The 22,754-nt window shown below is 34.0% G+C and overlaps 1 protein-coding gene across 8 annotated transcripts in view; it reads left to right on the top strand.

Moving 5' to 3' along the window:
* Positions 1–22,754, top strand: part of LOC128190666 (pleckstrin homology domain-containing family G member 5-like) — a 55,975-nt gene that overhangs the window by 17,735 nt on the left and 15,486 nt on the right. For 4 of the 8 annotated variants that reach the window (XM_052862794.1, XM_052862793.1, XM_052862788.1 and 1 more), the window contains 7 exons: positions 174–258; positions 569–676; positions 1,832–1,920; positions 2,416–2,552; positions 14,486–14,559; positions 16,448–16,600; positions 18,945–19,112. In XM_052862794.1, the coding sequence (XP_052718754.1) occupies positions 174–258; positions 569–676; positions 1,832–1,920; positions 2,416–2,552; positions 14,486–14,559; positions 16,448–16,600; positions 18,945–19,112 (814 nt within the window). Of the gene's footprint in view, positions 1–173; positions 259–568; positions 677–1,831; positions 1,921–2,415; positions 2,553–14,485; positions 14,560–15,456; positions 15,478–16,447; positions 16,601–18,944; positions 19,113–22,754 lie in introns of all 8 variants that reach the window. The other 4 variants (XM_052862789.1, XM_052862791.1, XM_052862790.1 and 1 more) reach the window with 4 other exon arrangements.

Raw genomic sequence — 22,754 nt, 5'->3', positions numbered from 1 at the left:
CCTGCTGAGTGGGACAATCAGGTTTTTTTTTGGCATATCGACCACAACAGAGGTGCAGTAACACAATATTAAAGGAAAACCTATGCCTTGAGGCACTACAGAAAGTATTTTAGTTCAATAGGATAGAAAAAAATCATGTTACATGTTTAATTCCATCTTTGTTGTCTTCTCAGGTTTAGACCTCCCCCAACCCCTTCAGCAGCTGAGCTGAAACTGAAGCGGAAGAAAGCCTTGAAGTTAAAACGACGGCACACAGACGTGAGTTAATGAGCACAGAGGATGATGGCAAAATAGAGTTATCTTTCTTGAAACAATTTCTCAGTATTACTATATACAAAGCATATAATACTAGTGGGACAGCTTATAAAGCAATAAAGAGGCTTTTTATTTAGACAGTATTTATCTATAATGGGTATATTAAAGTGACCATACTTTGTATTTATCCTGTTGTTTATATCAATTCTAAGGTGTGGATACTTTTGCTGTTTGATACTAACCTCACCTACACAGAACTTTGATCCACACCCCGTCACTTTCTGTCTGATCCCTACTCCTTCCTTAATTCTAGGACTCACACCACAGCAGTAGCGAGTTATACTCAGACGAGGAGGAGAGCGATCTCGAGTTCAGACGAATGTCTGAGGACCTCTCAGGAGGATTGCGCAAACAGTTGAAGGTGTCTAGAAAGTAGAAATCTAAATAACGTATTATACCGGTATATATATATATACACATAGGTTACACTCCTAGAAATGGACAGCATTATTCTGTGTGTATCGACATATCACTTTTCATGAAAGAAAATACACTGTACTGGTATATGTAACATTTCACTCTTGTTTAATGTTCTTTAAAAGAAAGGAAAAAATCACTGTGATACTATTGTGTTTATGTGTACACCATATCATTACTATACCTTCACCCATATAAAGTGTACCAGTGAAATGTTTATCACAAATAGATCTTCAGAACTGTAGGCTTCTTTTTTGATCAGAAAATGTCATTAATGATAACCCTGGTTAACCTATTGCTGCAGGGTTTGTTTTGAAAAACTAATTTATGCCATAATTACTAACTGGGTCAGCTAGTAACCTGTTACTTTCCCTTTAACAATCTGGGTCCGCTAGTAACCTGTTACTTTCCTTTTAACAATTTTACGCCAGTTGCACTTTTTAATTTCTATTCTTTACATATTTAAAATACATATACATGTATGCATATCTTGGGTTGATATTATGCTTACTTTGCAGCGTAAGTGCATCACATTAAAAAAGCAATCAATTAATTTTATCGAAAAAATTTATCATCAAAAAGTTTTTTAAGTAATAGCTTTTTGTTGTAGGGTCTCTGGATCATTGAAAAAACAAAGGCTATTCATTTGTATCATATTGAGAGGAAATCTGAGATTTATTGTTATAAATGTTTTTACGTCATGTACATGTATTGATTATGAAGTGCACTCACACCTACAGATTATATCATCTAGTGTTCAGCAGGATTGATTTTCAAATCACATCACACGACATGATGAAGGATTAAAACATGGTTCTGTTTGTTGCCGGGCAGACTTTATTTTATTCTTTCTTTCTATCTTTCTTTCACTCTTTCATTAATTCTCAAATTACACAGAAATAATTAATTTCTGTAAAATCTATATACAAATAGAAATACACCTTGTATTTAAGTTAAACACGTAAGGTGACCAAAATTTTCCTGTGGCATTTTTTTTTACCGCAATTCTGTTTCAGATTACGATCACAACAAATAATTTTATGATGATCTCTAGTGCAATGCCTGTATGTTATGACAATATTTTTTTCTTCTCTTTCAGTCTGCTATCAGCGATGAATGCTTTACTCTGAGATTTGTGGATGTAGACGAGGTAGAAGTAGTGGCAGCTGTTCGCGGCATCAGTTTAAGGTACATCACTCCGTCAGCTGGTTGTGGTACTACACGATTTATATCACTATAAAACGATTAATTTTTATGGTACATGCATGTAAGTTTGAAAAAAAAATTGTCATTTTGCGGGATCACCTATACCTCAGGAATCAATAAAAAGTTGTTACTGTATTATATTATGTCATTCATGGTTCAGATGGGGTACATGTATGGAAATGGACATTGCACAAAATCAATAGTTACTTATCCACAACAAATGTTAACATTTTACAGATTTATGGATAATTTATTTTTTTCCAATACGGTATTGAGTACCAACAAGCCATAAAAGCCAGGAAAAATGATTTTTTTATCATGATTAAATATTTTTTGCAGATTTCTTTTATAATACTGAAAATGGTAAACTTATAAAATTACATGCATAAATGGTAGTTTTCTTACCCTACACTGACAGTGTATTCATTATCAAACATTTTTTGATATTTTCAGATTAATATTGAATACTATTTGTAGAGCATCCATTCAGCCCATTTTGGAGAGGCGTGGCATGGACATCCACAGGGTCAATGTATTTGTGGAGGCCTCCAACACCCCCCTACCCTTGGACTGTGAGTGCTTCCTGTTGGGAGGGAACACCCTTAATATCAAAGGTGAGAAAAAATATGTTAACCAAAAAACTCCAGACAAAGTACTGGAATGAAGGTTGAGAAATACACTTAAAATTATTTTTTTTAAAGAATTCATTAAATGCACGCCTGTTAATTAATTAAAGTCTGAAGAAATTTACTAAATTGGTTGTCGGAAGTTAATTCTTACCTAATTAGTGGCCACCATATATGCAATAATGTATTTATAGCCATGAACAAAGATTGATTTGATTGTAATATTTCAAACAGTGTGTAAAGAAATAATGTATGTATTCCCAATATTAAAGGTCATAATACTTGACAGGTAAAAGTTGAATGCTCTGACCCCTATACACTGAATTAAATAGACCGTATGATGATATAAACCTATATCTTCCAGATAAATACCACCAAAAAACCCATTAGAACACAAATCACTTTGTTGTGTAGATATATGGAAATGTAGGGAGTCTAGGGACTGGGTTGAAGGACAAAGTAAGGCCATAAAAAGATAGTTGTTTAGTGGATCAGAGAGTCCAGTATTTTGGTTGTTTCTGGGGGCTATGGTTAACGATGATTGATATGCAACTGACCAGCCCCTGTTACTGACCCTACGACATGTCTGTAAGATCTAAGATATCTCTGCTCCGTGGGCAATCGCATGATCAATAAAGGCATTTATTGTAGTTATTGAATACACAAAGCTATTGTAATTTAATTTAGTCACAGACAATAGCATTAATATTGATATATCCAGTCGTAGTAGAAGAGGAATGAATAGATTGAATAACGTAACGCAGCAGGTATCCGGGGACCCAGGCTGGTGGGCGTAAGGTTGAGAGTGTGTAGCGTATAATTATAGATTATGACAGATATATGATAACTTTGACAGACTGTGTATGAACAAATAGAGACCTAAATGAATATTTTCTAGGATTCTGGCTGATATTTACTTAGTAATTTTATATGTGGAGCTATTGTGAGTTTTATGAAGCCACCTGAATGCGATCCTCTAGGGAATATTATACCTGATAGTTTGTTTTATTGCACAGGATTATCTATTTTGATGATCTATTTGTTCTCAAAAATTCCAATTTTCCACACATGGATTCCTGTGTCGCTTCTCTGTTTTTCTGTCTGCCAACATACTGTTACATGTATTACCAATAGTCCTAGCTTGCAGAGGTCTTATACATGTATAACTGTGGAAAATAGCAATGTCTGAGTCAGTTTTGAGCTTGTAACAATTACTAGTACAAGTCCCAACATTATATTGATATACATTTCCAACTTTATGTTACCTTATTTAACAAATTACCATCAGCATGGATATATAAGTACATGTATATCAGGTTGTCCCTTCTTCTTCAAGTTCACTGGGCCATGATAGACAGTATTACATCAGATTGTGGGGTAATTATCTGACCGATCACTACATCTTAATGACCTCATTCACTGATCTGGTTTGTCTCAGGAAAAAAGGTCCCCCTTAAGGGCAAATAATAAAACACAACTGTATTTCTTGACAATCATTGAGTGTACATTGTAATATTAGAAGTACATTGAGTATGTGCATTTGAGAAGGGATTTCTGTAGTAAATGTGTAAATCAGTTAGAAAACCATATTGTCACCCTAAGTTTGTGTCCAAACATGGTTGCAGAGTATGAACCTAAAGGTAAATTTTTCATCTCTCTCTCTCTCTCTCTCTCTCTCTCTCTCTCGTCACACATTTTGAGAACTAGAGTATTATTTTTTATTCTATGCTGAAATGTTTAAGTACTGAAAGTGTCTCATTATTTCCAATATGTTTACACCTTGACCCAAATTTGCATGTTGCACTGAAAAATATAGTATCACTATAATTGTCATTTGGGGCTCATCTCATTTTTTTTAACAGGTTTTGTCATGGTGTTGCCATTTCTGTCATTTTGGGTTAAATATTCTGATTAAAGTAAATAGTGATGTGTTTAATCAGAAGTCTTGGTAAACATTATGCTTTATTCCAAATGCATTCACTGACATCTTTTGTATGTTCTGTTTGCAAATGAAAATAAGGAAAAACGATATACCAATACGTTTAAATTGCAGTTTGCATAAGAAGCTATTCTGAATGAACCAGAAGACATGTGGCAGACAAATTAAACATCATACTTTTGTGTATTTGATTCATAAGACAAGCCATAAATAACTGTCAAGCAGCATAAAAAACAAATGCCATAGGTGTGAGCTGAACACCTTCTGTTGACAGTTCTGTAATGGCATGGTCCCAAGGCTCTGGTGCTAGTCATTGTTTGTGTGTTCCTCAGTCCGTTGTCAAAGATAACTATCTGTTTTCACTTTTGTTCCATGCTAAGCAAATGTAGATTTTTATTTTCAACTTGATCAAGGGTCTAGTGGTAAATATCTGTTAAATGAGGGGTAAAGGTACACATTTTACCTTAATTTATTTTGTGTCTCAGTCTGCTTTGTGACTTATCTGAGGATCTGATGTATATAGACTTACCTGAGTCAGCAAGTTGTAGCCCAGAAAGAATGCTCAGTGAAATTGAATAAACTTTCAAGTAAAAACAACAGATGGCTGGATGGTCACCAGACATTACCTTTTCACAGTTACATCGAAGTGCTCTAGACCATGTTGCCAACCAATTGGTCTGAGATATCAAAGATTAACATTAAGCCTGAAGCCTTGGGGTCCAAGGACTATTGATGAAACTCTGAAGCATTGCTGGGACCTGGAACATAAGCTTACTGGAGAACTAGATGCAAAATGAAATCCTTGTATTTGGTTGAACAAGCTATTCATACCATTTGGATGTAGGTGGTTTCAGCTGTGCAGTAGAGTGAATTTACCTTTAGAAAGGTTCTTTGCTCTTTTCCTCAGAGGTGCTGATCAATATTCAGAATGGTGAATACATCAATTCCTTGTGGTTTACCGTGCTATGGAAATTTTCTGTAATTATACACAGGGTTTATGATACTCTGACACCTGATTTGGCCAAAGTCCTCAAAGACATAAACTCTTATTGTCCATCTGAGAATTGCCTTTGTTTTTGAGAAATTTTGAGGAAACCTACTAGATGATCTGTGTTTAGTTACCTTGTCACCATGGACTATTAAAGTTTGTAGACAGATTGACTGAAATGGAAATTTTTCAAAGTGAAAGTTTTGTGTAATTTTTTTGGTGTGGTGCTCCTTTTGTAGACTCATACATTCAGAACTACCTTGATTAAAGACTGATTGTGCTGAAACAGAAGGGTATTATCACCCATTGCAAATGTTTCTTATCTGTAAATTCCAGTCAGAAATCTGATATTACAACAAAAGCCTGATGTATGTGCATTGGAAAATATTTTTATACCATGGTTTAACATAGTTCAATGGTCTTAAGGAACACCATGTCAAACTATTCAAGTGCAGAGTACAGATCTATTTCAGTGATTTGTGAAATATAACAGACAAATCCTGTCGCTTGAAAAAAAGAAACTGAGATTGATTTCAAGTTCTGGAGGTCATTCTCCTTCCCTTTTAAGGATTAAAGATTGACACCGATCATTTTAATTTCCAAAGATGGATCAGCTCTTTCATACTGAAAACCTTGTCTAGTGAGGAAGATTGGGGAAAAGATTTCATCAAACCTTCTTGGTATTACTTACAGCTTAACTTCTTGGCTCCCAGTAAATACTAACTTTTCACGAAAAGTGTGCGATGATGGCTGCGTCTGTGTGACAGTGATTTATCTCACCTACTCTCTCTCAAGTTGAAGGGACATGGAACTGCTAATGAGGTCTAATGTAGTCTATTTCAAGAAGATTTAAGATGGATTTAGCACGTCAGAGTTTCATCCAGCAAGCTGGCAGACACTTTCACAAACGCCATGTGTCATGCCCAGGTAAGATCAGGATCAGTTTTCCTGCAATGGCTTTTCATTCTTCAATAGTATAAATGGGGGTAGGGTAAGAGGGGTGTTCAATGAGAATGACATTTTCTTATGGTGAAGTAAAACAAATTAGTTATATGATTTGTATCAATCACTCTCAAAACCTAATTTTTGTAAAGCCTTTATTGAACCTATCAAACCCTAGGAAACAAAATCACAGTATCTGAGGTAGAAAGGGATTTGTGTACCTACAGTAACATAACCACTTAGCTTAGCAAGCGGCTTGCATGCTGCCAGTGCAACAAATGTTAGTCTAGAAAGGAATTGGCATGAAGTCTACATGCAGTCAGTTTCACCACACACCCTTCTTGCTCTTTGACTGGTCTGTTTAACACCCTAACAACGATAGCTAGCAATCAAATCTGCATTGCAGAAAAGAGCTAAATTAATTTGTCCGCTAGAATTGAGAATTTCCTTGAAAGCAATGCTCAAAATGATCTAGAATGATAGATTTAGTAACTGATTAATGTCATTAAGGTATCATACAGCTAAAACAGCAGAAAATCGGCTAAACAAGTTGCAGGAACAAATGCACTTGTAATAATCAAACAAGGGGAAGAGTCGATCATTGTGATGAGTATCTTTCACACCATTTGCATATAGTATGGACAGTTCCAAATATTGATAATGCAAGTATCATAATCTAAACCATACTGATTAAGTTGGCTTTAAAACCTGTTTCTTCATGAGGAAAAAATTGCAAAGAGGATGAATTTGGAAGTCTACCAGAAATAAGAAATGGGATGATTTGTTAGTCTCCATGAGAATTATGAGGACAAAGGTTTTTATTATCTTAGTTGTTAAAGACAAGGAAGTCTTCAGTTTTCTGTAAGTGAGAGTTTGACTATGACTCAAGCTCTTTAGTATACCGGTAGTATATAAGATCTGTAGAGACTGCTGCCTGCTTTGTATTGATCTGCGATTGTCTAGTGTGATGTACTATCCAGATCATGGTGTTTGACTAAATCTGGACTCCTACCTTTTGATGTTTGGTTCATGAGTGAAATTTTGAGTCCTTTAGGGAAGCTTAATTGGACTGATTAATTGGAACTCGCCCACTCACTCTTCCTCTGCAGCGATTGGCTTCTACTGCAGAAACTTCCAAGTTAATCTATTATCACTGTATGTAGTGTGTGTTTTCAGCAGATTTTCAGTAGCAGTTCCGATTTTGACTAGTTCTATACTATACCAGTACACAGTTAAAGGGAGCTGATAATTGATTTAGCATTGTATAGGATCACCTTCTGCTAATACATTTTGTCAACAGAATTGTGCAAATAATGACAAATTCTTTTGCGCCCAGGAACAAAGTTCTGTAGGTCAGCCATTATTCTTTGATTATTCTTGTTGTGTTAAAGTCAATTTTACGGGTCGACTACTCTGATCATGGGCTTTGACGAACTATTTTTGAACAGGTATTGAATGTTCCGAGGTACTCTGGTGATCTTTTACAGTTTGCTCCTGATATTGCATGTGTTCGAAGTCAAATGAAATATTTAAAGTCATACGTACAGAAGGATTTTTATTATCAGCACACTTGATTGAAATGTATATAAGTAAATCTGTTTGATAGATATAATGCTCTTTATGATAAGGAACACAGTAAACAGTGGAAATATATAGGAATGTGAAGACATGAGGTGCATGTATTTCAATATGGAGGAACCATAATTGTATTGAAAAAAAAATTCATAAAAACGGATTACTTTATGGAGAAAAAGATGAATACATCGTCAAAGCAAAGAAGAAGATCCAGAGCAAGTCGCAAATCTGAGTCGGATTTATTCAGACCAACTTATTTTGCTAATGTTGCGGAGGAGTTATTTGGTTGGAAAGGTAATATTGCCACAACAATCTTTTATTTTCTCAATCTCCTCTGCAAAATGCTTTACTCTAATTACTTCTAGTGCTTTGGCTATGTTTTGCTTATCAACTATTTTCCATTGTAAAAGCTATAGGAAAATTGATTAAAAAGTTACCCTGATCGTTATAAAATGGACAAATTGCTTTTAAGGCCATGAAGAATGTTGAATTTCCATCAATATTGTTTCCCTCACATCACTGTTAAGTTTGTTTTAGAATCTTGCTATTGACTGTTAAATTTTCTATCTAAAGAATTCATTCATCAGAACATGAATTCATTTGAGATTTAGATATTCCAAAAGCAACTCTTCTCTAGTTTCACTTAGTGTTGCTTTGTTGAATCAGGGCTACTCTAAATTGAATTGTTATATTTTTATTTAACTGAGTTTGTAACAGTTTAAAAACCTTTTAAAAAAATATAGGCCATTTTTACAAAGTTACTTCAATCAATAAACAGGTGATAAATTTTCCACATTTTCACAGGTAGTATTGTTTATAATAACTCTACTGTGAAGTTAATAAGATAAATAATTCTTTTGGAATGAACAGCAAAAATCTTTAACTTTTAAAAGGACGAAAATCATGCAATAAGAAGGACTTTGGTCATTGTTATGATTACAAGCAAGGCATTTGAAAGGTGTCAAGGTGTGCACAAGATAAAAACTAAGATAAGGTCCATTGGGGGCAGTATAAATTGAGTGTTCCCCGAAAACGTGTGCCAGGAGATAATAAAGAAAAAATCAGGCAATTTGTTCTGTCAAAGAGTCTTACCTTGTTCAATTTAACTGGGTCTGAGAAAGCACATAAATTAGATTTGGAAGGGAATGTTCCCCTATTCACAGTTCAAAATGGCCCTAATTTGACAGGACTTAAGAATTTGTCTTCCTGATTAAGCCATAGGATCAAGAATTTGAAATAGCTTTTTTATTGTATAATTATATTTGCACTTTAACAAGATGTGTATTTGAACTTAAAGGTTAGATCGAGCCATATATCTTAATTATGCTTTCCCTTGCCCTGTAGTAGATTGATATATGGGGAGTTACATGTAGAATCCTGTCTTTTTTAAGTGTACATGTACCGTTACTAGATACATATACTCGTATTGATTGGAATGAATTTGTCCCAGAAGATTTTATCTTTGTACACTTGTCTGATAACTTTTCCTTCAAGAAGCTATGTGTACTTATGTTCTTTCCCAAAAAGATGTTACCTGTAGGCAATGGTATGTTCAAAGAAATAATCTCTCATCAGATTGATTCTGGCAAGAAGATGAATTTTCATTGATATTTCAGAGTCTCAATGTTAAGTCAGACTTGATGGTCGCATCTGTGCGTGTTAATGAATGATGAAATGGCATTGATCTTGTCTAATAATTCAGTTGAATAAGACATGCCTTAATATTGCAATATGTAGGACAGAACAATCAGCTGAATAAGGTATACTTATTTTGAGATTCTTTTACCTTTTCCATTAAGGATATGATTAACACAGTCTAAAAGTTTGCCCCATGCCTGCCATTAAAGATGTTTTATGAAATACCTTTGACATATGATGGAGCAGTACTGCAATTATTATTAAATTATCTCAAGGTTAGGTTTATGTGCATGTGTTTTTCATATTAAGTTTTCTTGATATCAACAAGAACTGGTATACAACAAATTATCATGAAATTATAATGACGTCATGTACAATACTTTTTTAAAATGAAAACTAAGAGTTTGTTCACTTGCATTGGGTTGGATCCTATATATGGACGTTCGATACACATGCTCATGTTTCATCAGTTAAGTCTTAACCTAACAATAGGATGACTGAAGGTAAAATGTCAGACTATCAACAAAAGTAAGCTTAGTGACACCAAAGAAGGACACAAATGCTTGCATTTCAGTCGATTTATAGTATTGGAGCTTGATTATACCTGTTAAATGTTTGGTTTTGAGCTTTTTCATTACTGACATGCATAAAAGACATGTATCAGAGGAGGTGAAATGAAAGTCAATATGGCAACAAATTGCTGCAAGAACTATTTCCCTTGCTTTCTTTCCAGCATTTAATTCAAATCAAAGTGCAATGAACATCATTCTTTAAACATAAGAAGAAACATGAAACGATTATGTAAGGTGTGTTTTTTTTGTTGTGGAATGGTCTCCAAATAGTGCTGAAAAGGAGGGTCTCTTAGAGAGGGGACTATGCTACACAAACTGGTAGCACATGGTTTAGTTAACCTTCAGCGATTGCATTAATAACCTGTGGGCCTGCTGATAAGAGACCAGTATAGGGCCAGCATTCCTTCATTGTGTGTGCCCAGACATCCTCTAATTACCAAGTTATGCCAGCCCTATTGGCCTGATGTGTTACCCAGTTGAGACAACCACCCATTGCCCTTCTAAAAAACTGTTAGAGAAAATGGAGATAAAATACAGTGATTTTTTAAAACTGGATTATCAAAAAGCTATTAGCTTAAAACATTCTACTAGGAAGCCAAAAAATCAAGAGTCTGAAAAAAAAAATCAGAACTTTTTTGTGTAACCTTAGACTCGCTTCCTACTTCATTGATTAGGAAGTAAATGATCACAATGTTTAGTTATATCTGTCAGGGAGATCAAATGATAAGATGTGTGAAAAACACCTCAATGTACTCAAGTCCTCTTTTGACATTTTATTTTATGTGAAGTCAATACCAATGCGGTTTTTCCCAACAACATATGTGACTTATACTACAATCATCTTCACCTTTTTCAATCTACCGTAACAGCTGTTGCTAAGCTTGTTCGGACTATACACTTTCCAAAAAATTCACTGTGTGGCCACAGCATTTGATGTTGTTAAGTTTGATTTTTCCAATATGACCTTTGATAAGCATTTCAGAAGGTTGAAACAATTTTGACAAATACCTTTCAAGTGTTTGGGGGGTCGTGGTACATGTAATGCGACAAGTGACCTTGTTAGAATACTATAATACAGCCTGCTTATAGCATCATAAGCAGTTTACAACAAAGATTATCAGCTTTGCTAGAAATTTAAAAGGAATGAAATTAAATTAGAATATTTTAGGTCCAGCTTTAAAGACTGGGCTGAAAATTTGGTATGTAGTTGTCAAACAAACATAGGGCTTTGTAGGTAAACTGTGGTCAGTGTTTGGCGATAAGAAACGATTCGCGGGGGATTACTGGTCAATCGCAGGTGGGGTGGAGGTGCTGAGGACCCTTTGTGGCGATTGACAGGCGACCCTGAAAGTGATCAAAAACCACGGTGTGGTCATAGTGTTATCACACCATTAGAGAATGTGCTGAGTTTAGTCGATCTTAGTTTTGCATTGGGACCCCACTGTGATGGAAAGCCAGTATTAAAAGGGGGATTTCAATCAGTCATTGAGAAAAAAGTAAATTAGGAGCCATTAACTTGTGAAGTGCTTTCTGAGTGAAGAGTAGGAGGATAGACATCATTGTATGTACAGGCCATATTTGTCTTTTTATCTGAGTATACCCAATGATGGATGGCTGTTTATTAAAGTTGTAAAGGCTTTTTGACTGGCCATGAATATATTGACATTGCAAGTTGCCCCCTTGATTTCATATAGACTTCAATATGAAGATTTAATGTTGGCAATGCAGTCTTGTGGAAGCCATAAGCTTTTTTTCTTCAATTGAAATGAAACTGTGAAAAAAGCCTTTTGATCCATTGATATTCCAAACTTGGATAAAAGTGTTGACGATTGGAAGTATTCAGCATGATGAGATCTGTTGTTAGACTTGGAACATAAAAACTTGCAGTGTTTGGAAATTAATAGATAGGTGCTGTGACCTTGAACTCATATCTGTTTACTGAATAATTGGAAGCACAGAAGTTAATTCACATGGATAAAACATTTGAGATTAATGTTTAACATTTCAGTTTTGTGCATGCCTCCCCACCGAGAGAAGATCCTCTATTTTAAAATGAGCACATGTGGAGGATTTGTGTACACCTCTGCAAATTTTTAAAATTTATTGATGTTGGATATTTTGGTTTTTAAATCCCCCCTCCCCTCTTTGTTGATCTGCTCTCCCTCTCTCTGTGTGTAGTTTTGGATGAAGGTGATTTGTGTAGGCTGCGTACATTGAGGAGTACATGCTTCAAGATCGAGTTGTCACCTTAATATGATAAGGCTATTTAGATATGGAGACTTTGCTTTTACCTGAACAAATCATGTTCAGAATACCTATGCCTGTTGATCATTGTGATATGAATACACATAACACTCCATATCAAAATGTTTGCAGAAAGTGTTGACAGCCTTGCTTTAAAAAAGAGGATTTAATTTTTTTTCCTAAACTGTGAAAATGGCATTTGGATTCCGTCGAAGATCGGTTTGTGGTAAGAATGAGATTATATTTTTTGTTGGAATTGAAGATTAAGATTGAAACCAACTGAGCAAACACAAACAGGATTAAAGGTGGTCCTGGTTTACTTTCACTTGTTGCGCAGGATAATATTGACTGATCTTATACCCATTAGCACACCCTGAGACCATGTATTATTTTGTTTAAAAGTGAGGAGCCAACAATATTTACTTCTATCTCCACCCAACTCCCCAAAATGTTAAACTGACCCTTCATATCTCTCTCTCTCTCTCTCTCTCTCTCTCTCTCTTTCTCTCTCTCTCTCTCTCTCTCTCTCTCTCTCTCTCTCTCTCAAAAATCATGCAGATGATTGATATACCCAATTTTTGCTCATGCAAATTGAAAACCCACCATCTGCTAACCTGTAGTATAAAATTGAGGACTGTAGAACCTTTAGAATTTCAATTTTTAAAAAGCTATTCTTTGTATACCTTGACCATATCTATTCAACTAGATTGCCTATATACCTGTTCAGAGGGCTAATCATATACATTGTCATTTCCAATAAAAAGTGTATGTATTGTAAAAATTCAGCCAAGAAAAGCATATAAAACTCCAGCTGGGCATTGTGTGCTGAAGAGTTGTTTGTCAGGAAAGACCTCGGATAAAAACATGTACAATTTTTATTGATCTAATTCATTCCTGAGTCAGCATTTTCTATGGGAAAATTGAGATAGGCTCGAATCAGTCAGTTGGCATCCATACTACTGCTTTGATTTAGCTCTCTCTGCCTCTTGATGTTTTTTTTTATCCTGTGGTTCTTATATAATAACAGGAAAATCAGATGCAATACTGATTAATGTAACTGAAATATCTTATCCGAATTTTCTGTGTACTGTTTTTACAATAAAACCTTTACAGATGTGAAAAATTAAACAGGTATTGCGTTTATTTTAAATTGATCCAGACGATGCCAATGAATTATGTAACTTTTGTTAGTTTTATAGCTTCTATTGGAAAGTAATTATCCAAATGGATGAAATAAAAATAGCTTTAATGATTTTAGGTGTTTGCATGAAACACAATATTAATTTCATGTCAAGGATTCACTTTCTTACTGATGTATCTGAAATGGATACATGATACAGTCAAAACTGTTATCTCAAACTACAGTAAAACACAGTTATAACGAAGTGCCAGGGACGGGCAATTTTGCTTTGTTATAAGCGTAATTCTTTATATCGGTCAAGTTTACAACTTGTAATACAGTCACGGTGAATAAATATTACTTCGCTGTAAGCGTCAATTCATTATAAGCGTGTTCGCTATAACCGTGTTTTACTGTAGATGGGACTGTTTAAGATATCTTGGATAAAATGCTTAAAGAATAACTGGTTGGGACTTACAAATCACTCTGACATATCCATTGTATTTGAGATATCATTGCTCGAGATATTGAAGTCCAACTGCATATGAATTAGAAATGTTAGAAAATTAGTATTTGAAGTTAATCTAGATATTGTTGCAAGTACCGGTAAATTGGATTCAAAATCAAGACAACTTGACCAAACAATTGAACAGATTGAAGAATATTGTAAAATAATTACAGAACAATTGATATTGATGATCAGTAAATATTTTCAGGGAAATCTTTGCATTGTATGTGCTAAAATTAGCATTATTAAATTTGCATCGTTTTTTATCAGGCCAAAAGGACCTGCTATGTGGTAGCATATGGACTTGTATTCACATATCTGCACCTTTAGTTATTTGTATAATTTTTATCAAACTAAATTTTATATAGTATCTATTGATTTCTTTTTTTTTATAGAAAAGGACTTTGAAGGTGGCTCAGGCAAATCAAGGCCCAGCAGTGGAACAAAGAATAGCAAGAAGAACTCAGGGGTGTGTAACTCTGTCTTAAATTACCTCCCTTTAGGTTCTTTTTATTTTATTTTGATTTGATTTTTTTTTCTATCCTGTTTTATGGTTTGAGTTCTTATTTTTCATACTGGTTTGGACTACCTTTAAGCCACATATTTAAAGGTTTCATTTACCTGTAATTTTTCTTTTGGGGGGGGGGGTGATGGGGGTAGGTAGTTTCCCAGCTTGTATTTTAATGGATGATATTTGGTTTTATTTAATTCATTTAAATAGCATGATAAATTTGATGAAATGATACCTATCATTATTCTGACATCCATTTTTAGTAATAATTTAGTAATAAGTATAACCTGGCAATCGAAGTATTTTGTGTAATTTGTACCTGCAGGATCCTCCGAAGGATCCATCACTATAAATGAGAGATTGCAGCTGTGATCCCCCACAGGTGTCAATGAAAAGATTATAAAGAAAAAATTAAAAAGATCTTATATATAAATCCTTCCAGCAAGATTATAGATAAAGTGCTTCTGATCTCGGATTTAAGTTTTTTTCATAATTAATACTACCCACTGGTATAGCAGTAATTAATGTAGTTGATATCAGACGGATCAAGTTTTTTGTTTTTCTCTGTTTTTTTTTTAGCAATGGTTTATTATTGATGAACGAGGAATAGTTCATTCTCATTTCTTAGATTTACATGTTGCTTCAAACTTCTACATCTTAATCACAAATCTATGAATAAAATTTTCAAATCTGCTTTATCAAATTATTTAAACAAAGAAAATCTAACCATCAAATTTGTGTAATGTAAAATTTTGATTTGAAATATTTAGAAATTAGTATAAAAGGTGTTAATAAAATTACGAAACAAAACTGAAATGAAAATTAAAATGATATGATTTACCTGCATTCTTGTAGAGAAGGGACTCCATTTTGAGGGTAAATGATGTGTACAAGAAACGGGTCTAGTATTCACATTGTATTAAGTTGTCAACGTGTTTAGGTGGTTGTACATATAGTAAAATAATGTTGTACCTGGGTGTCCATGTAATTAATTAATGAACAGGTTGTGGCCAAACAAACAGAAACATTTTCTGCAGGAATTAAAGTTATAGACTGTATTTTGTTATCAGGTTTAGTCGTTAACCTTTTAGTTCTAACTACCTAATTTGATCAGTTTAGGTTTAATCATCCATGTACCTTTGTTAGTATTTTTTTTTCCTTTTTTTTTTTTTTACCTATGGGTGAAGCATGTCTTATCCTGCACCCAAGGCGCATGAGCAGCTGCATGTTGGTTTGTTTGTCTGTAATTCTAGCACCTTAATATGAATGCATGTTAATAAGCCTAGGCCTGATGAAGAAAAACATGGAATTATTTTTCCAGTTGATAGCATGAGGCTCTTATATAAGTTAAAGCCCCTTTATCTGATTTAGTTGTTTTTTTTTTAAATCATAAAACTTTCTTTTTCTTTCTCTATTTTTAATTCTATTGCTAGATTTTTTTTACATGGATTTTTATTTTGCCACCATTTTTATTCATCTTTTGATTATCATTAATTTTAATCTTGATATTTGGTCATTTGTTTTAATGAAAAAAAAATTGTAACTTTGAATATCTACAGTTTGTCTAAAGACTAAAGCACATTCCAGTAAATTTGAAAACTGTTATTTCTTCTTTAAAAAAAATTGAAAAGAAAAAATGCAGTGGAGATATAATAACACATGCACTAATGCATCTAAAGCTTTAAAGAACCCTGCAGAGGTGGCACCTTTGTGGCACTAACATTAAATACTGTAACGGACTGACGCCAAGTGATGCTGTATGTGTCCTAAGCCTAATACTTATATTTATATCATGTCTATGTCGATTTCTTGCTCAATGTTATGTGTTTCCTTGGTTACCATACAGATGGGACGACGTGAATCTCTGTTCGGGCGTGTGCCACCTGTGGTCGAAGTACCGTCGGTAAAACAACGTAGAAATTCCCTGTCTATCCCGTTTTTTTCACACCCCACACCCAAACAGGGTGAAGGGCCAAAGTTGCTTGACGATAATCTGCCCGTAAGTTTGGTTGTCATGGTAATGCATGTCACCTTGACAACAAGTTGTCAACTCCATTGCATCAGATTGATTATCTCTTTATATACAATATATGGAATATATATCTTGTATATCTGCTTTTATCTCCAATATTTATTATTTCCATTGGCCACAGAGAGTTATCTATCTTTCCACATTTTGAAATATTTTATTCATCGTACTACGTGTATTCCCTGGCATAGAAAATCAGCAATATGTTTAGCTATAGCTCACCTTTTTTAACATGGACTTCTATTATATTAGTAAAAGTATTTGAAACAGATATATCACAGAATAATTTTAAAGATTTTTTTTTTTTGGAAAGATGACATGATATGCATGCATGTAAAAAAAATCAGGCGGTTAAAAACTGCATGGTCAAAACATGGCTCTTATATGTCCCTGATTCAGCTTATTTATTCACATGAATCCATTTTCGATTTATTAATACAATAGTTAATTATGGATGAATCATCAATCATCTGAGAGAGAAAAAAATGCACCATCATATCTTCTATTGAACCAAATTCATTTGCTATTGAATTTTTTATCATTTATTTTTGTCCATTCTTTGCATATCTTGTTTTCCTATGGAAATCTGCATCCATCATTTCTTTTTTTTATTCCACTTTATAATAAATATTTAATTTCTATGCCATAAATAAATGTTTGAGGGTGGAACAACCCAATTAACATTATAAAATATTAAAGTGATAGGTAGTGGGTATGCTTATTGGGACTTTTTTAAATAAATGATGCCATAATTTATCTTTTTTATGGAGGTATGGGGCTTTGGTGTTGTAATATATTTATATGTCTAGTCAGTCTGATGCAATGAGCTTCTTTTCATGTGTTCAAGCAATTTCTTGCATGTTGTCATTGGACGATCTTTTTACCTGTCATGCATTGCGCTGCACCCTATGCTTAACAGCAGCATTCTCTGTCACTATGCTGCTTCTGCGCGTCACTGGCAATGCTTCATGCTTTGGCTTGGCTTATACATGTCTGCACTTTATTCTAACGAATTGTATATCAGAGCTATTAATCCATCTAACAATTACAGATAAGACATGTCTAGAGCTAGGTATCTGTAACAGAGATGGGGAGGGGAGAGGGTTTTATCATGTTATTATTTGTACAGATCAATTTTTTTTAAGATCAGGAGGAAATCATTTATCATTAATTCATGTTATAAAATGACAAGGGGGATCAATTGATTACAAAATAAAGTCCATAAGAGGACAAAAAAAAACAAAACAAGAGAGATTGATGCACCTCTAAAAATTTGTTTGTTTTCTCTTCTCAACTACCTGATGAAAAAATACTGTAATACAAGATTATTTCTAATGATCTTAGCATGTACCGTCTTTCTTTTTGAGTAAAATTGTTGATTAAGTTTAAAGATGTTTTTTCTATCTAATAAAATTGATTTTCAAGTAAGATTTGAATGTGAGTTTTTTGGAACACATTTTTTGAGTTGCTCAGAAGGACTGCATTTTATAACTTGAATCAATATCTTCATACTCCAAATGATAAGATTTCAACAACTTATTGTACTGGGTAATTAGGTCCTCAATTTCATATGTTTCATATAACAATAAGCATGATTAGGTTATTCATTGTTAATGAAATGTTACTAAGTTTGTAGAAATTAGATTTCACTTCAATGAACTAACAAAAACAAAATGTTTTTATTGTTGGAGACTTTTGTTTTCAACCTTTGATCATGGATACCAAAAACAAATCAGAGAGTTCATATCATTGAGTTTACGAAATACTGGTATAGATATTATGTACATAAAATAACCCTATAACTAAATTACATATTTTATCGTATGTAATAATGTAATTATGTAATACTGTAATAGTATCAACAAATTTGTATTCAATATATACATGAACTGTTGTATATACATGTATCCGTATTTTCTATATTATGTATGTATGTTACTATGTACACCTCTAAAAATATCGTAAAATATAGTCACCTTTGTACCAATATTTTAGCTTTATACTTGTTTTTACTTATCTCGCTGTATAGTCTGTACTAGACTGTAGAAATATCTTGATAACATATACAGGTGTTCCACAAAGATAACTCAGTTTCCGTATTTATTTCTAAAAATTATATGTGTTGAAGTAGATCTTGCTTTACATTTTAGAATTTGATTACCGGTAGAATTGTGTGTTTCTGGAGATTAGCTGTCAATCATAAAAATAATAATCAGAGAGTTTCTTAACTTAAAAACCTAAAGATTGGAAATTACCAATGATTTTATGTAATATATGGTTCCTGTTTGTGACTGTGGAGTACTCTGTCCTGTAGGTGGGAAGTCTGCGGAGTCGTAGGGGAATCAACCTGTCCATAGACGACATGACCCCCATCCCACAAACCCTGTCCTCCTCAGTCAGTCCGCAGGGGACCATCACGGAGGGACGCAGAAACAAAGACCGCAGCAAATTGACCAATCTCTTCAGTCCAGCTGGATCTAAGGTAAATAAACATTTATAGGGATTGCATGAATAATGCTTAAAATAATAAGGTTTATCCAGATCATCTGGATATGAATTGGTGTATCTACCGGATTTACTAAACACAATTGATATATAATATCAATACATATAACATGTAGAAACAAAAGGAATTCATTAAATTCTGCGAGATTCATATCGCAGTTTAATTCCTGATTGCACAATAATATTACGTATTGAATAGTCTACAATTTTGTGTATTACCGTACTGGCGTGTGACCAGTTCTCGCCGAGTACCATTTCTCGCCAGTACATTGTGACGTCATTTTTCGTCTATAATTTTATGTGTTGATAAAATGACATCACAATGTACTGGCGAGAAATGGTACTCGGTGAGAACTGGTCGCAAGCCAGTATGAAAATAAACGAATAATTTTATGAGTTTTGTTTATGTATCATAACCCATACGACCTTTAGTCTGACCCCAAAGGGGGCATAATTCAAATTACAGTATGCAGAGTATCAAATCAAAATGTACAGGGATTTAAGTATGTTATTATCACAAAGCAGATAACTGGTACAGTAAATCGTAAAACTTGGCAAATTCGGGGCGTGCTAAAAAGCACAAAAGCAGGATGTTTTGAGTTCTTAAATAATGATTTAATATAACAGATGTATAAACAAGGAAATCACCATTTAAAGAATGTCAAGTTTCTTCCAAAAATATCAAGAAATAAGGAAATACGAAAAGAAAGCGTTAAATTTTAGCCGATAACTGGTACAGTGCCAGTATAATTTTCTGAGCTAAAATTTTTCAGATTTTTGGGTAATCATATCTTTTTAGTGGAAGAATTCGAAACAGTCTTTTAATTACATTAATACAGTAAAATCTAATGCAAATTAGGTGTTTTTAGATTGACCTGGAAATTGGCTTTACAAAATTTTAAACCTGTAGAATAATGAATTGTGGTGTAGTATGATTAGTTCTCGTTTGTCATAATCTAGCAATACATGTACCAATTTCAACAAATGTGAAAGTTATTGGCTTATATTGGCTTAAAAAGTAAATGAATTTAGAGAGTTAATTAAACAATAGTGTTGTGATAACTTAGATAATTGCAGAGCATATTATATATAATTTACATTAGACTTTATGGTTTTGATTATGTCTCTTAATCCCCCCATTGTAATACAATAAACATCAGACAAACATGGAGGTTTTCTCATTCTCTTAATGTGTGATGATTACAGTCTTTTAAGTTGATTTGGTGTTTAAGAAAGAATAGGGTGCCCTGAGGATATGGAAGGATATAATGGATTACAATTGTTACATATTTTACACATTCCCCATTGTGAATTAATTTATGCTGGTTTCCACACAAAAATCTGTTGATCTTTCGACTTACCTGGGGGTGTTGAATTACTCAAAAGTTAACCAGAGAGCTTGGCTTATTGTTGTTGGTGGCTTGTGTTGTTGTTTTGGAAATGTATCTATGTACAAGATATCTGGTTGAGAAACTTTCTTATTTGTTAGACATTTTTGGCGTATTTCCTTTGTCATTTTTTGTTTGGAGAAGTTTTTAGCCTTGTTGGCTTCACTCTGAGTCAGTTTTTGTTTATGTACTCGATAGGAATGCAATATCACTTGGCCATTAAGTGGAACAAATAATTCTCTATCATTACAAAGGTAAAAGGATTGTGCGATTAGTGAGGAACATCCGGCATTTTTAAATTTCACCAAAAAGGCTGTCAAAATATTTCTATTGAAGATTCTTGAGATAGTGATTTATCCATTGGGAGCTATAAAAGATATGATTTTGTCCGTATATATATATTTTCGGTTATTTTTGGGGCCTGCCATTCCTGTCTTGTGAGCAGACAGTGTCGCAGTTTTACATGACTTTGCAGTGATTTTAAATTGATGAACAGACCAAAAACAGGACTGCATTTCCAAAATTGTTGATTTGGTTCGGAAATTCATAGCAGAAGTGACAACAGTAATTACAAATTGACAGCGATTGTGATTTAAGTATGTGTCTCTGACGACTAAATAGTCCTCACTGCCCATCCGACGGATATAAGCGGTGACACCTCGATCAGCAAACGGGAAATCAAACAAGTTCCTCAATTACATCGCATTGATCTTGTGAATTCCCCCCGAAATTGAATAACAAGTTGCTTGTGCAAAGTCTGTCAAGGCTTCTTTGTGTTGCACTCTCTACCTCTTAATATATAAATTTATATATTGTAAATTAACTTCCTGAATGGTATAAGATGAGGTAGCTTGCAGTGAAGATCTGGCAGATTTGATGGAAAGAAACAGCACTTCTGTAACTTTTGTAATGAAGTTCTTTATTTGGCAAATTGGAGGGCTACATTTGTGAGACTGTTGTGTTAAGGGGCCTATTTGCCCTATTGTATACCGTATTGATGGAAATTTGCCGCTTGATGGTCTGACCACGTTGGTGCTGTGAAATACTTATCAAAAGATAAATTTGACAGCTGGCCAATTGTGCTGACTGATATTTGCCATCTACCTGTGCTTTCCAGTATATTTGATACAGGCTTGACACAAGACTACTGTCATATAGAGGTCAAAAATTAATTGTGTGCTGTGTTTTAAACTAAATTTACTCCAGTAAATAATTGATGCGTGCACTTGTGTGAAAGTTAAGAAGGGATTTAGACTATGAAAGAATGTTTCCAATGGTGGGCGACAATATGAATCGGAGGGGGTCCAAGGACTCTGGATATGGTACCATATCCAGGCTTATTCTGGCCAATATGATCCAGCCATCTGCTGGTCATAGTAGCAGGCCCCCATCCCTTTTTATTCCGAATGGAGAAAATCCAGATCTTGGGGATGTAGCTCGGTGGATGCCGGTAAAAAAGGTAAGCTTCATATTCATGTATTGATAGGGTCTTAATGAAACAAATTAAAGAGCAATTAACAGCAGTGTACTCTCTAAGGATTGGGACATGTAGTTTTCCTGGTTTGCAATGAAAAGGAAATCCCCTTCAAGTGTTACATACAGTAGTTGTGTACAAAATTGTCAAGCTTGATGAGTGAAACTAGTGAGGAAATACTCTCTTCATTAATGACTAGACCTGCCAATTTGTCAGCTGTACTGGTATTTTAATGCAGTTTTAGTCAGGTGTGTTTTAATTATATGCTACAAGTTCAAGTTACAATGTAGTGCGATGGATTTATTTGCAGCAATATTTGAATTCACTTTGCTATTTAAATCTTTTTTGGTATTTGCTTTCTTTCAATGTCAACAAAAGACATTTTTAGCAAGAGAAATTGGATCGCATATGTTTGGGTGGTATCGACACGTTTCCTTTGCTCTATATGGAGTACTACTCAAAAGGCTTCATTTTCAAATTGTTTCGATTGTTTTACAGACTTAAGTAGTTAGTTGACCTTACTATACTCTAGTACAATCTTTGTTCTAAGCAGGATGTTGTTACAGACAATTTTTTTTGTGTGTGTTTTTATTTGATTGATATTTTATCAGAGTTCCCTCTTGTAGAAGTTCAAAAATTGTGTCATACATGTCTTCTTGTCTTTGGAGATTTAAAAAAAAATTGAGGAGTGGAAAACAATTCTAAAAATTTGGATTTCAAATTTTATGCATACACGGTTATAAAATTTCCTATGAAT

The sequence above is a fragment of the Crassostrea angulata genome, chromosome 6 (genome assembly GCF_025612915.1).
Source record: "Crassostrea angulata isolate pt1a10 chromosome 6, ASM2561291v2, whole genome shotgun sequence".
NCBI classification, from domain to species: domain Eukaryota; kingdom Metazoa; phylum Mollusca; class Bivalvia; order Ostreida; family Ostreidae; genus Magallana; species Magallana angulata.
The sequence above is the reverse complement of the archived record's forward strand: the minus strand, read 5'-3'. Positions and strand labels throughout refer to the sequence as shown.